General features: G+C 36.2%; 1 protein-coding gene across 8 annotated transcripts in view; it reads right to left on the bottom strand.

Annotated features, from left to right (window-relative positions):
• TAPT1 (transmembrane anterior posterior transformation 1) overlaps window positions 1-18,500 on the bottom strand; it is a 97,297-nt gene that overhangs the window by 43,381 nt on the left and 35,416 nt on the right. For 4 of the 8 annotated variants that reach the window (XM_073342448.1, XM_073342450.1, XM_073342456.1 and 1 more), the window contains 3 exons: window positions 13,152-13,175; window positions 7,217-7,379; window positions 1,422-1,557 (listed from right to left, as the gene is read on the bottom strand). In XM_073342448.1, the coding sequence (XP_073198549.1) occupies window positions 1,422-1,557; window positions 7,217-7,379; window positions 13,152-13,175 (323 nt within the window). Of the gene's footprint in view, window positions 1-1,421; window positions 1,558-7,216; window positions 7,380-13,151; window positions 13,176-14,025; window positions 14,094-18,500 lie in introns of all 8 variants that reach the window. The other 4 variants (XM_073342453.1, XM_073342455.1, XM_073342449.1 and 1 more) reach the window with 2 other exon arrangements.

Below are 18,500 nucleotides of genomic sequence, written 5' to 3'. Positions count from 1 at the left end.
TTCTAAATTACTGCAGGTTTCAGAGTAGCAGCCGTGTTAGTCTGTATTCGCAAAAAGAAAAGGAGTACTAGTGGCACCTTAGAGACTAACCAATTTATTTGAGCATAAGCTTTCGTAAGCTACAGCTCACTTCATCATCAAGTGAGCTGTAGCTCACGAAAGCTTATGCTCAAATAAATTGGTTAGTCTCTAAGGTGCCACTAGTACTCCTTTAAATTACTGCAATTTCTTACACTCAAACCTGTGAGTTTCAGAACTGCTTATATTTCCACAGCATGCTTGTAATGTACCACACTGTTTTACAACATTAACCACATAGTATTAAGTTAAGGCACTGAAGTCCTCTACTAGGCAGCTCATTCTACTCTGATAGAAACAGCATTCTTTTGCAGATCATGTTCCAGGCTGCATCAAGGTTTCCTGTTTTGAAAGAGCCCAATGTCATCACGTAAGAGAAATGTCAATATAGCCTGAAAGTACTTGAGAAGATGGAGACTGAGTGTGTAACGACTGCATTGCACACTGTAACTGGCATGTATTAATTCTGGACCTATCACTACTGCTGCTGGTTTCTGTACCTCTTGTTGATCTAGGTTAGGGACACCACATCTTGTCAGCCACAGAGAAAACAAGGTCACCAGAAGAGCTGTCACAAAAGCAGGCTGGTGAAATAGCCGAAGCAGTAAGAAATTTAAATCTAATAATACCATAAAGAAGATATGAATTTCAGCCATATGAAGTTTCTTGCTTCTATAACCCAATTTGGAAGTCAAGAAGATTGACAGACAAGCTTCTCTCAAGGGCACCTCAAGCCAACCTCCCCAGTTAAAGAACAACACTGTGTTGCAAGGCTGCACAGAGCAATATCAGGAGAAATACAGTATGTGAGTGTATTTAATCTAGTGACAAACTAGAAAATAAAACCTACAGCTGTAGGAAGGAAGCAAAAATAATTGTTAAAGAGTTATCATATTTTTTTCAAATTAGGAGGGCAATTATGCTGTACCGAAGATAGTAAAATTGCTGTTTTAAAAACCTCTTGTGAGAAAATACTTAAGTCTAAGCACAACCAATATTCATTCAGAGTCCCCACATAAAAATTCAGGGATTTGTTTCCATTTGCTCCACTTTGGTGTCAGCAAGATCATCAATTGCTGCATGAGAAATACAACCCTTAACTCACATCTTGGCAGGTTAAAAGCGTTTCACTTTTAAAAAAAAATGAAGTACTGTAAATCTTATTCTGAAAATGAACATGAATATGTAATTTCAGGCAAGCCCAGAAACATATTCAAATAATTTTACACAATTCTGTTTTAAAATCGTTCTTATTTTAATTTATTGAGAAACTTTTTTAACCTAATGTATAACAAGCTAAAGAAAATTGTTGCAATTAATTGACAAAAAGCAAGGAAGGATACACACATACAGCACTGCCATGAAGAAATGAGGAATCACACCAATATGAGCTCTTTTTCTCTCCTTAGGTTCAGTAGCTGTCCAATAAAGGGCATCCAAAATATCTTGCCCAAAAGAGGAAAACAGGCGATCAGCCACCTAGAGAGAGAGACCTTTTAATATTTTAAAACAGTGCTTCTCCTATTAAAATAACTCATTTAAATACATTGCAATAGTTAAAGCTCAACCCACAAAAAAGGCCTTAGAGGCTCAATTTTTTTCATATGATTTCTCTTTTCCTTTTTTGGACACATCATTCCTCTGCAAAGCTTTCCCAATGCTGTTATAGTTGCCTTGTTCATATTCCTAAATGGTCTACTCTTCCTTAACCCCCACCATACCTCTCTTTCAGCAGGACTTACTCAGGCATTGGACACCTACTTGATAAGTGCAAAGTAATGCACAATGGAAAAAATAATCCCAACTATACATACAAAATGATGGGGTCTAAATAGCTGTTACTACTCAAGGAAGATCTTGGAGACATCACGGCAGTCAAAAAAGCTAACAGAACATTGGGAAACATAAAACAGAAAATATCATAATGCCACTATATAAATCCATGGTACACCCATGCCTTGAATACTGCATGCAGTTCCGATTGCCCCATCTCTAAAAAGATAGATCAGAATAGGAAAAGTTACAGAGAAGGGCAACAAAAATAATTAGGTGGTATGGAACAACTGCCATACAAGGAGAAATTAAAAAGATTGGGAACATTCAGCTTAGAAAAGGCCTGAGTAAGGGGGGATATGATAGGGGTCTGTAAAATCATAAATGGTGTGGAGACAGAGAATAAGGAAGTGTTATTTACCCTTTCACATAAACAAAAGAATCAGTGGTTACCCAATGAAATTAATACACAGCAGGTTTAAAACAAAAGGAAGTACTTCTGCACAGACTGCACAGTCCACTTGTGAAACACGTTGCAATGGATGTTGTGAAGACCAAACATATAACTGGAGCAAAAATAATTAGATAGTTAATGGAGGATAGGTCCATCAATGGCTAGTAGCCAAGGTGGTCAGAGATGCAACCCCATGCTCTGAGTGTCCCTAAACCTCCAACTGCCAGAAGCTGAGACTGGATGACCAGGGACATTGCCCTGTTCTGTTCATCCCCTCTGAAGCATCTCACTCTAGCCACTGTTAGAAGATAAGATACTGGGCTAGATGGACCTGACCCAGTATGGCCATTCTTATGTACTTATGACATGAAATCCTAGGCCTTGGCAACAACTTCAGCTATGGTGGTTAGTGACAGGTTGCAATTCAAACTTCTTTCACAAAGCAACATGTTCACTATCATGCCTCAAAGCCAGCCTGTCTCTCATTTTTTCCAAATATTTAAAAAGAATGAAGGAAAAGGTAATGATAAACAGAGAAGTATCAAGTTCGGGAAAGAGGGAGGAGGAGATGTCTAGTGGGGTACTGCAAAGATTGGCATTTGGTTTGTTCGTATAACATCTTTACTAATGCCCAGGAGCATAGAATACATGGCACAAATTCAGATAATATTTAAAGGAATTACAAATACCCAAGAGAACAGAAAAATGATACAAAGGGATCTAGAGGGATTAGAAAAATGGGCTGAACGTAACATCGGAACTGATTTGGAAAACTGCAAACATCTGAGGAAACGCAATCCAAAATATATACGCAACAGGGGAGGAAGAACCCAGAAAGCAATATTTCTGAAAGGAATGTAGGAATAATCGTGTATAGCAAATTACAAGAGTTTGCTATTCAATACAGCAGCAAGAAAGGTCAAGGTGATTAAATTTAGTTCTCAGCAACTGGAGATACTGCCAAACTGAAGGCAGTTCAGAGAAGAAGTGATGGAACCTCTTCCTCCAGTACGTACATACAAGTCTGGGATATTTAAAATTAAAATGAACAAAGTACTAGAAGATGTACTTTAGAGACCAATTCTATATTCAGACAGCATGTCTGGCTGAATTAATAAGTATTTTCCATCTCTTACGAGTCTGACCAAGTAAACAGATAAATATGACAACACTAATATATTACCATTCCTTATTAAACTGTAGTAATAAGATCGTGATATAAAAACAAACACTGTCATAAGATAGATTAATGCTTCATTCAGCTATTCTTTTGTAAACTAAAAATGACAACTTGAGACAAGTAAAAGCTATCAGAGTAGAAAAGAAGATATACAAGCTAGTACTATACTGTTCCACATTAACTAAAAGGTTTTTCATAGAACAAAAGTAAAGTCAGCTAGGGCTCAGTGCTTTTTTCTTTTTCTTTTTCTTTTATACAAAGCTGTTACTCAAATTTTAAGAGGTTATTGAAGAGCAACTTCGACAGAAATTAGAAAAGTTCAACAAACTCAAGCCAACATTCATTATTTAGTACCACTAAAAAACTTAAAGGTGAAGATTTGACCAAAACAGCAAATGGTACAGTAAATGCTGAATGTCCCAAATAAGACACTTAAGAGTAGCATTTAGTATTAACTGGCTACCCTCTCAGCATTATGACAATAGAATCTCCTGCTCTGAGTTATTTCAAATTTAGCAGCTTGAAATTTTAAATTAGGAAAAGAATTAGGTTAATTCAAAAGGATATTTACAATGGCATTGTTTTCGGCTTTTTACTTTTCTCAGTGAAGATGGTCAACAACCCCTAGCTCCAGCTCCGTGTGATGCCCCATCATGCACTTTGGTGAAGTGGCACCCACTATAGAATATTTAAGGAGTCAGGTAAGTTTGGTTTTACCCACAATATTGCGGGGGGTTTAAAAGGCTTTTTTTTCTTTTAACATTTTAATATTTTATATCCCATAGGGTATAAAACAAGGAACCACCACGCAATATTGTTGGGATTTTTTTAAAGTGGACTTACCTAAACCCTATATGCCGGCTCCAGGCTCCAGTAGAGTTCCATGGTGAATGTTGTGTCACCAGCATAACACACGCTGGGGCTTCATAAGGAGCAGGAGCCGGTGGGTCTGAATCTAAAAAAAGAAAAGCGTCATTTTAAGCCAACTGGGCTGAATGCATCCCTTAAGCCTGGTTATTGGGGCAGCATTCAGCACATTATTTGGAAGTTTTTATTTCTATCAAATCCATTTGCAGGACAATTTTCTCTGACCCAGAGATAGCCGAAAACATCATTGTAAACATCTTTGTCAGCCTAATCATTTCCCCAAATTAAAATTTCAAAATCAGAAATCTGAGGTAAGTATATTTTGATACAAATGTAAATCTGGTTATTGCCTTTTTAAAAAAAATGAAAAAGTCTCTATTCCTATATGGGCAACCTGAAAGGTGTACTGCTAGTGGCAGATCTGTGTTTGGGTAAAATAGAAACATGTTCCCAGCAAGCATGTTGAGTGGGACCTAGGACCCTCTGTTTTCTGCTGTGATTCAGGCTTGTAAAAAGCCTGCAGAAATCACTTTTCCTGCTCTGCTAGGCATGAAGTTATTCATGGCAGATCAAGGAAATCCAATACACTTTCTAGTTGGATCCTTCTCCACTGAAATTAAAGGGAGTTTTCTTTGTTAACTACAGTAGAGTTTTCTTTGTTTAACTACAGTAGCTATAAGCAGTATCAGAACACAGAATTCAGAGCAGCAGAAACTATTTCCTTACTCTCGAGCAGGGAAGTGCACTACTGGTTCTGCTTGGATTCAGGTAATGCCACTCTCAAACTCTCTCCCTGTTAACTCAGTGAGGGGGATGACACGCCTTCTGCTTTGCTGAGCAAAATACTGAAGTCTCCTTTTACAATTTGTAATAAGTAGCCATCACTGTATTTGTTCAGTGTTTTGAAACAGTTAAACTGAAATGATTTTGAGCATTAATAAATTGTACCATACTTAGATTTACTTACTAAGTCATGATCACTCATACTGTCAGAGATTAAGAAACGATATATGGATGAATGTCCCCTAGAATATCACAGTACACATGATCTCAGAGTGCTGAATTTTGCATTTTGATTTCGAGATTATTTAAAAGTAAATAATCACATACAAGACAAGAAAGCTTTAATAACTACACATCCAAGGTGGTTCACACACATCGCTTATTTCAGGAAGTGTATTAATAGTGTGGTTATGAAATGTTCCTCTTATTCATTATTTTCAAACAGCAGCAGCGAATAATTCATGTCTAGAACCAAAATCTCCAGATTTGGACAAACCATGGCCCAATCTCAATCCTCAGAGTTTTGTTAGACATCTGTATCATACTAATTATTCAAGGACTATTAGGAACACTATAGTATCCTGGCAGAACAACAGGGGCTATAGTAGCTTCTTAAACACATTATGCCATTTACATGCTACAGATACGCAGATCTTAGGTCAGACTCAAGCCTTATCCAATTACATTTTCTTAAATGTTATTTACTGTTACATTTTAGTGATAAGAAAAGCACAGTTGTAAAAGCACAGTTGTCCAAAAGCTTTATATTTATAATGAATAATACAAAAACAGATTGTGATGAGGCGCCTGCCCCACACTGGGCTCTAAGTGGTTAATAGAGCCCTAGGGAAGTTGTGCAGGAGGCAGCCAATCAGAGAAGGGCTGAAAGGCGCAACCAATCAGGGCCAAACAAGCCCATACAAAAAGGGAGCTGCAGGGCAGAGGAGAGCAGTTCTCTGCTGGGAGCCCAGGGAAGAAGGACTGTGCCTCTGGAAGGCTGATAGAACTGCCAGCATCCAGGAAGAGCAGTTCTGCAAGCAGGGACCAGGGGAGCGCCCCCGGCTGACTGCTGGGGTTTGCAGGCAGAAGCCCTGAGGCAAGGGCAAAGAGGATGCTGGGGTCACGAGGAAGTGGCCAGACAATATGCTGCAGTAGCCACTATGGGAAGTGGCTGAACAGCGGACTGCAGGTCCCCTGGAAGTGGGGAGCAAGGTGTGTTGCACAGCCAGTGGGCTGTGTTGCTGAAGAGGATGCCATGGTCCTTGGAGAGACATGGGTCCTAGAGCAGGAGTGACAGTGGCAAGACATCACCTGAAGCGGGCACAGAGCTAATTCCCAAGACAGCCAGCAGGAGACACCACCATGGTGCTTGAATCCCATTACACATATACTTTTAGTTTTTACAGGACTTCCCTTTATCCTACCTCACAGGCTCTCTCTCTGCTTTCTTCCTTCCCTTCCCTGTTTCTCTAACACTCCTCTAAACTCATGACAGAAACTCTATCCATATACTCAGACTTTTGTCTGATGGTATGGACTGAGAGAGGTTGGAAGCCTAAGCATACTAAAAGGCACATTTCTAAAAAGAAAAATTTAACAGATAAATTTCATCTACCTTTTGCCTTTTCTTTGTTCTTCCATAGGATTTTGCCACTACTGGGCAAAACCTTCTCAGTAGCTCTTCCTATTTCAAATAATTTTTTTCAAACTATCAGTCTCTGACTCTTGCATTTCAAATTTCAGTCCAAAACTCTCTTCTCAGTTTCCTATTTTTCACTTTCTCTCCCTCTTTTTTTATTTAACTTAATTAACTCTGATGCATTACAAGAAACAGATTTATGAAAGAAGATGTATAACAAAGTTGTTGCACCCTTTTTTATGGAAGCATCTCTTTTAGATATTTTCATGTCCAGGTCTATTTTGCTATATGTTCAAGTCCACCTTGGGGTGTAACATCTTTCTACCTACTATATTAGAGAGATGTACCAAAGTCATAAAGTACAAAAGTCATAACAGTATTATATTAGATATCCTGAAAGAAAGCACACTTTGACATTTCCTTTTGATGTCAATGCCCTTACCTCCAGCATGTTGTAGATGATGTAGAGTTTTATGACAGACTGTCCTCTTATCAGATGGTACATCATAGAGTAGTCAACATAGTGCATCATGAAGTAGCAGATGACCAATATAACTCCCTTGAAAATGTCACATACCTGAGCAGGTTGTAGTAAACGTCTATCACTGAAATATAAAGCACAAAATAATTCTTTATATGTTATACAGCCACAAAATACAAATGCCACTAGCTGATATGCACTGAGAGAGGCTGTTGGCTGAGAATACATAGTATTTGAAACAGAGTTTACTGCTGAGCTAAAAAACCAAGAAGCAGTGCACTAGGAACAATTATACAAAATTACAGATCAGTCCTGAATAGGATTGCTTCTCTACTAGCTGTCAAGGCCCCAGAAATTCAAATAAAATCTCATTTGCCCCCAACCTTGACAAGAGCCTTGTGCACATAGGTATATTTGCGTTTAATGAACCTTTCATTCTGGGCCATTTTACATATCAATTCAATCTTCTCCCTTACAGAAGTAGCCATGCTTGCTTCGCTCTTTGAGAAGGAAATGAAGCCTCCTTCTGAGATTGCAGTACAAAGAATGAGATCATAGAATCATAGAATATCAGGGTTGGAAGGGACCTCAGGAGGTCATCTAGTCCAACCCCCTGCTCAAAGCAGGACCAATCCCCAATTTTTGCCCCAGATCCCTAAATGGCTCCCTCAAGGATTGAATGAGATGCTGCGGGTTGGAGTACAAACCCCTAATATACTATTCAATATCTCTTTTTAGTACTAAGATTCTGCAACTTTCTCAAAAGCACACAACCTGAAATGCCCAAGTTAGCTCCCAAACACATAGCCCATGTAAGAGTACACAGCATAACACTTTCCAGGCATATTCTTCTGCCTTAGTAGTATGGGCTACCAACCATTCAATGTACTTTAACAAAAACCATACAAAGTATCCCAACTTGCCCACTTCATATTTAGCACAATGAAATTCCAAGGAAGATACTCACCTGTCAATGCTTATAATCAACTACTGAGCACTAATTGGATGCCGGACGCTTAAAATTCTTACAGATTGGGTCAAAGGGTTAAAGCACCATAGTCCAAATATCAAAAGCACATGGCAAACATTAGTGAAGTAAGCCTCATAATCTTGTGAGGTACTGTACATAAGTATGTCTACATCTGAATTTAAAATTGTTTTAACACGTTTACTAACAAATGAAAGCTCTAGTAGAAACAAGGACACTACAGTTAACTTGGACCAGTTAAAATGATTATTATTATGATTGTGTTCTTGTCTACACTAGAACTTTCTGATGCATTCACAAGTGTTAAAACATGATCATTAATTCAGGAGTAGCTGAGCCCAGAACGATAAGGCAACTTTGCTCCAGCTGTAGTAGACGTGCAACTGTCTGGAAGCTGGGTACAGAGAATGTTTCTTTATCTTCAGGATTGTCTACGTTTTAGGAATAGTTATTTTAGTCTAAGCCCCTGTGTGAATACTCATTCTGGAAAAAGTGAATTAAAAAGGCACTCATATACAAGAATTAGTGTGTAAATGGGGGCTTATACCAAAATAACTACTCTGGAATAATTACTCTGGAATAGCTATTTCAGTACATTTGCAAGAGTAAACAAGCCCTTATTTTCTACCAGCCTAAGGAAATTAAAAAATTATGGGCAAGAGAGAAAATGCCTGGACAGATACACATACATAATGAAATCACTCTATGCAGAAATTATAAAATATGGCAGAGATGCTATGAGTGATACATTAAAGGAAGAGCCATAATCAGATTTAACTGGTACCTTATCAGAATATAAAATGTTGACAAACCCCTCTACATTTTAGTACAATTCCAAAGCAAGAATTGTGGTATAAAAATACAACGAACATGTCGGGCTAGGTGTACATAAATTACATAAGGTATACAGTTCCATTGCAGCAGATTACTTTACTTATTTGCAGTACTATTGTAAACCACATTGGTCCCAGGACATGTGAAACACAAGGTAGGTGAGGTAGCATCTTTCACAGTTGGTCCAGTGAAAGATAATACCCCTCACCTATCTTGTCTCTGATTACTTTACTTAACAGAAGTAGGCAAATTCTACATTCTCCTTGGACTGACAAAATCAGAAGCCCACCTACTCTCTGCAGTGTTTTACACACACTCCACACAATTGTTTATTGATTCCAACTGATTATTTACATATTTATTTAGAATCTTGAATTATAGACAATCTAAAAAAACCCCATGATTCCTTTCAGTGAAGAAAAGAACAATTTGTTTTCTCCATAATCCACTGCACAGAAGTTTCAATTTACTTTACTATTGTTTATGAGGATAATCTTGGGGCATTCACTAGCTCACTCTCCATAGAACATCCATAGATGTTGGTACAGACCAAAGAACTCAATCTCTCTCAGGGCTCTAGCCAGGCAGTGAAGCTGTAAGTGAGGCTACCCTCTTACGACACACAAGAGGCCAACCTTCAATTGGGTTTTTTGTCCTACCAAGCTATATTGTTCATCACTGTGTTATGGTACTTAAAAGAATATAGTGGAGATGTACAGAGGCAATATATCAAAGGCTAGGAAGGGTTATTGTGATGTTAATGTCACATCAATTAAATAGATCTTTCCAGTTGTCAAGAATGTAAAAAAGGTTATTTTAACCTCAAATTTATTTTGCTTTAAATATGAACTAATGGGGAAAAATTATCTACTTTTAAAAATTATTATATTTCTGACATAAGAAAAGCCAGTTTAAGACCTACATGAGTAGCTGCTGCCAGCCCCTTAAACATCCCTGACTATTGCAATATAATGCAAAACTATAGAAAAAGAACAATGTTTGACCAATGAAAAGGAACAAATAGGGGGAAATTTCTTTGCTTCAGAAGACTTTTTTTTAAATTCCATTTTTGAAACAATCATAAATCAATGACTTAACCATGTGCAAGTTTTATACCCATGCTATTCTAAACAAATGTCTTACGTGCATCTCAAACAGTAGGAAGGAGTTCTGTCTCCATCTATTGTTTGGGAGAAACAAAGCCCAAGTGTCTAAACTTGTGCAAAAGATCAGAAACACACAAATATCATTATGAAGAAAAAAATTACAAATGCTCACATTTCAGGAGTATTTCAACTGCAGAGAATATTTGTTTTTACAGTATTTGTATTGTACATTATTCTAGGAGAAGAAAAATAGTTTCAGGCTCATACTGCATTGCCATCTGTCCTTGCCAAACCCTTCTTTGTTCTAACAGCTGTACCATTGAAGTTATTTAACAATTGGTAGAGCATGAGTAAAATGAACCACAATAAAACCCTGGTTTACTGGTATCCAGAATAACTAAGTCAATTAAATGTATAAAGCTGATGAGAGTTTGGCATCCAAAACCTGTAATCTGGCTAGTGCATTTTTAGCTATCTTTATCCCACATATAAAGGATTCCATAATATAATGATATAATAAACTTATTCACAATTTTACTCAGTGCTGCCAATTTTTTGAAGAGAAGCCAGGCTACTGATTTTTACCAAATTTATCCCAAGGAGAAGCAGTGATAGCATTTCTTCTATGGGCCCACCACAAAAAACAAAAGCCAAACTAAAAACAAAAAGGCAACAAAGACACCTAAGAACAAACATGAGGGGTTTTTATTGTTGTGGTTTAAGCATCAGCTCACAAGAGACAGCAAATTTCTTATGTACGGTTTGTTTGTAAGTAAAGGGCCATCTGGATAAAATATCCTTGGCCTAGCTGCTCTTACACAGCAGAAGTGGCAACTGATTGCAAAACAAAAAGAACAGAAGCACAAAAATTATCCATCTTCTCTCTCTAATTCTAATATCACGTTATATTTACCTTGTATTGTGTTAAATTGCAACATCTAGGTACTTTTCTAAATTTTTTAGATTATAAATTCAAAATGTATGACTATACAAAAAGATAACACACACACAGGCAGCCACATTTGATCCAGTCAAACTGTCCATCTAGTCCAACATCTTGTTGTCTCAAATACTGATTAATGCTTCAGAGGATAAATCCTCATGATGGAAAAATATTCAGGAATATGCCCAAAAGAGACGTTTCTTTCCAATACTAGGCAGTAAATGATTGGTTTTTATTCCAGAAAATTTATTACCTTTTTAAAATTCTTAACTAATTTAAGTGTAATAGATTCAAAAAAGATTACATTTATATAAGACTAAGTCTATCTTTTGGTTCAATATTCTTTGGCAGCGAGTTCTGAACTATGCAACAACTGATTATCAATTTTAAAATTTGTTGCCTTTTAATGCCATTACTGTTTATAATTTTATCACGCTGTTGCGTATGTGAAAGAGCGTAAAAAGTAGCACCCAATTTATTCTCTGTTCAGCCTACCAGCTGATCCCCTGCCAAATTTTGAATTACTGTTCCAAAGTTCTGAGGCACTAGAGCCATTCCAAAAGACTCAGACTCTTTTTAATAAATACTAGCAAAACTATTTATTTTTCACTAGCCCTGTTATTGAACTGTTTTTGCTCAAACTTTCAGAAACAAAACAATCTGAGGCAGACACTAAGCATGGAATATTTCAACCTAAGCAGTTAAAAATTGACAAAGTTATAAGCAATTGAAGACAGGCTGTTATAATGGGAAGTGTTAGACAACCTTGTTATTGTTATTCCTGCTGTCCTCACATCACAGCTGCTGTAGGTAAGGCTGCTAGTATGCAGCAACCACAGTCTTTCATGCTAATCAATAAATGTCTTGTTGTTTACTTGTACTCCCTGTCTGTTGATATTCAACTGCTGTCTCTTGTTCTATACTTAGATGCTAAGCCCCTTGGGGCAGGGACTGACTTTTTGTTCTGTGTTTGTATAGCACCTAGCAAAACAGAGTTCATAGCGCTATTGTAATACAAATAAATACACAGTAATACACACTACAGATTATACAAAAATGTAAGATAGTTATGATTGAAATCCTTTAAAAACATATCAAGTTATTAATGAACACATTATTAATACTATCTTAGATTGAGCCAGATTTTGTTATAAAAATTAATTTACTTAATTATATAGAGTACTTATTGCATTTCACTGAACTTACATAATGCAACAGGCTAGTTAGTTGTACTGTCTGGTTTATGCACTAAAAACACTTCAAGTTTCAGTTGCAAAACTAAGTGAATTTTTCAGTCCAAACAAAAATCTTTTCATTTGAATTTTAAAAAAATATTCATTACAACTTTTCCATTAAATATTAAGCATTGTACGTTTAAAAATAAATCACTTCTAAATTTTGAGCCTCACTGTATTGACCACATCTCTCTTTAAAGTCAAAGAACATTCGATTTAAACACAACTATTGCTAATAGATTTAAATCGGTTTTCGTTTCTCCTTTTTTATAACTATTACTGATATTTACATGAAAACTGAATTGTTAAACTTTTAGCTATATATTTATATATTTATATTTTTCCTCAACTGAAGTCTTAATCCTTCACTTGCAGCATCATAATTATATTATTGAATTAGAGGATTATGACTTTAAATGAGGCATAAACAGGAACGAGCAGGCTACTGCTTAAAAAACAATGCTTTTATTTTTCATAAAAATATCTTTACTAATTAAAATGTCAGGGAAAACAAAACCAAAATGAGTTTGCGATAAGCATGCCTGCATATAGACTGAAATCAGTGTCAGTTTTTGCTTTGGACAAGGTGTGTGTGTGTCTGCATGTGCGCGTGCAGTTCTCCTCAACTGGTTTCTAATATTAAGGTATTGCTCATACACCTCCATTTGAAATATAGGACAATATGGGGCTAAGTTTGTCAATATTAAATGGCACTTCACTTTTCAAACACCACAAAAACTACATGCAAACACAGCACGAGACCATGCTAAGAACATAACATAAAACCAACCTGACTCTTAGGCCCTGATGAGAGCTGTCACAGAATAAATGCAAAATAAGACTTCATGTGAGAACAATAAAAAAAATTCACTTAATTTCCTTTTAAAATAACAAGCAGCAATAATATTAAAAGTCAGCAAATGAAGAACTTAGCACAATTTTAAGTGTCTATTTTATTTTGCAAATATATCTATAACTTTCTTTCTGAAAAACAAAACAATTAGCTCAGTTTTTTACACCTGGTGAAATGCAGATATATTTTCAGAAATCCAGAGACTGAAGTTGGTCTTGTGGTCACCCAGAGATACAAAGTAATTTCACTCAGTTAACTGGGTTACAGTTTTTACAAATCTCCTGTCGTTTTAATTTAAAAATTTGCTTAAAAAATGAAGTACAAGCAAAAAACATAAGTATGATGGTGCAGAGATGCATTTGGAATACAATGTATTTACTATACAAAGTAAAAACAGACTATGTACTATGCTAGATAATTAATGAAAACAGAGCAGGGGCTATGATGTTAAGAATTTTTATACGTTGGCTGAAGTGGTACACATACACTACCTACACAATTTTTAAAACCAACTGATTTTTAATATCAAACCATATTTCCATAGCCAAAAAAAGTCACATAAGACTATTATGCGAGTCTTATGTGACTTATACAAGTCTATTTCTAATAGCAAGGGTTAGCCTTTATGCTTTCCTATAAAGAGCCATATGTCCGTGAGCAACGTATAATAAGTGCCAGACTTTTTACCCAGGAAAGTTAATTAATAATCTACCTATGTTGTCCATTTATATATTGTGATCAGTCAGTCTACTGACTACAAGTAGATGTGAATTTTGCTGATAGCATAAAAGGAAAATCAGGATTTACTCACCATGGTGAAGTTCCCTGTGACACCACATTCCATCCTATAAAGGAAGTGAAAGTGCTCTTCCCTTCAGTCTGATTTACAAGAGAGAAAGAAAGAGAGAAGGTTGTAATGTCGCTACACTACGTAGTTATGGAAAGGAAAGATGGACGTCTGCCCTGACACTGATAAGCTTTTCTAACGTAGCATACACAGAATGCACATGGAGGGTTTTGGATTTTTGTTTAGAAGGAATAAATTAGAATATATCCTGATGGAAGAAGACACACATTTGCCTTCTCAGTGATTTCATCAGACAGTGAAGAATCTATGCGAGTACAAGGGCTGGAACTAGTTCTTAGCACAAAAAACACCTTCCCAAAAACAAAACAAAAAGCTGGGGACTAAGTCGGTATGTAATGGAAACTCCAATTTACTTTTTTAAAAAGGTCTGACAATATGACAAAGAAACAAGATCCATAGAGGAAAAGTATGTTTGGTTTTTCTAGACTGTTCTCTCTGCTATAGTTCTTTCTTTGAAGTAAAGCAGTAACATTTGTTTATTTCCTACTGAAAGGACTGAAGCCCAAAATGGATAATGGGGAATTTTATAGTTATAGCCACTACAATTAGGCCTAGAAGGGAGCTAAATTAATTATAATTGGACCTAGTTCTACTTATTCCTTTTAGGAAGAAATGAGCAGAGCAATAACATACCCTGTATACCAAGTATATTTAAAAGATAGATCTGTTGAATTCCACATCACAGAACAAGTTTGAACATTTTAGGGAAACACTCCAAGGATTTAATACTTAGATACTGACATTTCTTCCCATATGAGAAAATTTATAATCTAGTTCAGTATTTTCTAGAATGCTGCTTTAAAAAAAAAAGTCTGAGATTATAGAAAAACCTCACTTTCAGGAAAGAACAAAGATGTAATTTAACCTAGTCTTTATTCATTCTATGGCTTAATTATAGAATTATAGGATCCTCTTTAGTCCTAATATCTAAGAAACTGTCTTGGATAATGTGCAATTTTAAGACTTCATCCTATGACTCTCTGTACCAATATTATTATGAACAAAGATCTTCCTATCATTTCTTCATGGGCCTTTAGCTATGCTAGGCTGAAAATAAATGATCAATATCCTTATAAAATTCTACAAGCAAAAGATTAAGATGCTTAGGAAATCTGTTGTCTGAACTAATCAGATCTGGCTCAATTGTCAAGGAAACATCTCGTACTTTTCTCAGAAGTACAGTTTAAGAATCCACTCTTGAGAAGTATCTTAAGAGATTTATTCCAACAAATGTTTGGAAATCCTTTACATTAGAATTGGTGTTCCAGCACAGCATGATTGAGTGGCTGAAGAATATCTTGGTTAGTATCCAGAATTTAGTTAACAGTAAGAATAGCAAAAAAAGATTTACTGAATTTAGGAGAATTTTATCTTCCTTGGAGGAAGACATCAGTCACTGGAATTATCTGAGTTAAGAGTTTTGTAAGATTGCCTTACTAATTCTACTTAACTTCCTAAACTATCTGTCAAATCTTTAGAGACACCCACTCTATGTTTGGAATACAGACCTAAGGAAATTAGGCCTGCCAAACTACAAAAATACACACTATCACTCAGTCCCAAGGGAAACAGCACCAAAGTCCTGCCAGTTTTGCTGAGCAAGAATGACAGGCAGTTTACACTTAGTGACAGACTCTTGAATTGCTCCAACTACGAATATACTGTAGATAAGCTCTAGCTTCAGTAATTTTGAGCATCTGTGAAGATATAGCTATCTATGTTAAAATTAATGTTGTTCTAACAAATATAATGAACCAGAATTTGCACAACAGATTTAAAGCTAGACCAAAGAAAGTGACCTAGAATAACTTAGTGGTCAAATTGTTGAAGAGCTTATATTCTCTAACCTGTAAAGTAGGTATGTCAAAACCTGACAATGCTCAAGTAGAATGGCGACAGGAAATTTATCCCAGATATGGGAATCTCCTTGTTCAACGTTTCAGCTAATTTGTTTCATGGGGATATTAAAATATACACATATGTTTCTTATGTACAGTTCCCTCTTTGCACTTAAGCACCATACATGTTACCACGAATACAGATTAGCCTGACATAAAAGGAAAAGCTTTAAGTTTTTCCAAGAAAAAAGGAAGGGAAATACAATCCCTATTTTATAAAGAACAGTAAAGTTACAAGGAAATAGAATAAAAGAAGAGCAAAAGGAGAAGGGAGACTGAACACTGATCAACTTCCCTAATGAGATCTAGAGAAAAAAGTCCAAGTGAAGGGAGGAGCACTTTTATTTACTATACAGAATGGAATATGATGTTACAGGTTACAGCTATAAGGAAGAACTAGTCAAATCTTTCCAACCAAAGGGCAGAACACCTACTTGAACTGTGTGAGGAAGAGAAAGTTAATCAGCGATTTGCTTTGTCAATAACTTCAGTAATTATAGATATGCTTTACCTACTGACATGGTATTTAGCTATACATAAGTGTATACTGATAATTTTGGGAATCAAAGCCCAAATTTTATTTTTTGCTATACCAAATCAAATCAGTGGTTATTAAATAACAAAAGTAAAATTGAGAACTCAGAATGCCTAGGAACAGCATCATCATGTCATGCTAAACAAAATTACAGTGTATTGTAAACATGAATTAAGTGTGAACATTATATGAAGTCATCACATTTAAAACATCCATGAATTAGACAATGTATGATAATCTACTCTAATGAAGAGTCTACCTCGCTAAATGTATTTGCAAAGGTGTGTTTCGAGTGAAGTTGTTTTGAAAAGTGATTGAACAAAACTGAACGTACTCACTGAAAAGATCTGCTCCTTAGGTTTACTGAAAATCATAGCTGTTGATATTACCAATGAAAGGTTTTTACTACTACTTACTTCTTTTAGCCCTGTATAGCCAAAATAGTAGAATGAGTTGGATTTTGGCTCAAACATTAAAAAAAAGTTCAACTAGTGGACCAAATTGTTAAATTACTGGCTCTTGGCCACACCTGTAAAACCTGACTGAAGACAATGGGGTTGCCAAGGTACATCTAAAAAACAATGTTTAGTCTATATATATTTATTACAGATTATTATGCACAGTAGAAGAGGCTTCTTTTCCTGATCCCAGACTAGCTCTGCAAGGCTGGCATCAAGGAAAAGAAAACATTTTACTTGTAAACTGTGTAAAAAGAAAGGAAGTAATCGAGAGAATAAATCCCCACAATGCCATTTTTAAATGACAGTTTTAGAGTTGAACTGTATTTTAATATTTTGGTGATTACGTCTCCTCTTGTAAGACTCTGTATGGATGTTGTTTAATTGGTGATGAAGAAACAAGTTAAAATTGATGAACTGTAGTACTGTGCTATACTACAGATGTACATGGTAAGAAAATCTTTGTTTTGCATTATGAAAAACTCCCAGATTAATCTCATGAAACAGCAAGATAAAATACACTGAAGGCTGCCATCTAGTGTCCATTTTTAATAGTTTTAAACACTAACCAAATTTGCGCACACAAATTTCACAACACAAAACAGGAAGACACTTTAAAAGCTATGAAAGGTTTCAGAGTAACAGCCGTGTTAGTCTGTATTCGCAAAAAGAAAAGGAGTACTTGTGGCACCTTAGAGACTAACCAATTTATTTGAGCATGAGCTTTCGTGAGCTACAGCTCACTTCATCGGATGCATGCCGTGGAAACTGCAGCAGACTTTATATATACACAGAGAATATGAAACAATACCTCCTCCCACCCCACTGTCCTGCTGGTAATAGCTTATCTAAAGTGATCATCAGGTTGGGCCATTTCCAGCACAAATCCAGGTTTTCTCACCCTCCACCCCCCCACACACAAATTCACTCTCCTGCTGGTGATAGCCCATCCAAAGTGACAACTCTTTACACAATGTGCATGATAATCAAGTTGGGCCATTTCCTGCACAAATCCAGGTTCTCTCACCCCCTCACCCCCCTCCCAAAAACCACACACACACACACAAACTCACTATCCTGCTGGTAATACCTCATCCAAAGTGACCATTCTCCCTACAAAGCTATTACCAGCAGGACAGTGAGGTGGGAGGAGGTATTGTTTCATATTCTCTGTGTATATATAAAGTCTGCTGCAGTTTCCACGGTATGCATCCGATGAAGTGAGCTGTAGCTCACGAAAGCTCATGCTCAAATAAATTGGTTAGTCTCTAAGGTGCCACAAGTACTCCTTTTCTTTTTAAAAGCTATGGTGGTCTTTTTCATGTAATCACACTAGCTTTCCCTCTGTTAAAAAGATATATTCTAAAATAAAACATTTCAAACCCACAAAACATTGTCTATATAATACAAATGCAAGCTGACTTTTTATTATTAGGACAACGTAGTGCTTATGAAAGTGCAGACGGCAGCCACACAATATTCTATTAATTCAAATAAATATTACTGCATAGGCACCAGTACTGCAAT

The sequence above is a fragment of the Lepidochelys kempii genome, chromosome 4 (assembly GCF_965140265.1).
Source record: "Lepidochelys kempii isolate rLepKem1 chromosome 4, rLepKem1.hap2, whole genome shotgun sequence".
Classification (NCBI taxonomy): Eukaryota; Metazoa; Chordata; order Testudines; family Cheloniidae; genus Lepidochelys; species Lepidochelys kempii.
Note: the sequence above shows the minus strand (reverse complement) of the source record. Positions and strands in the feature narration are given on the sequence as shown.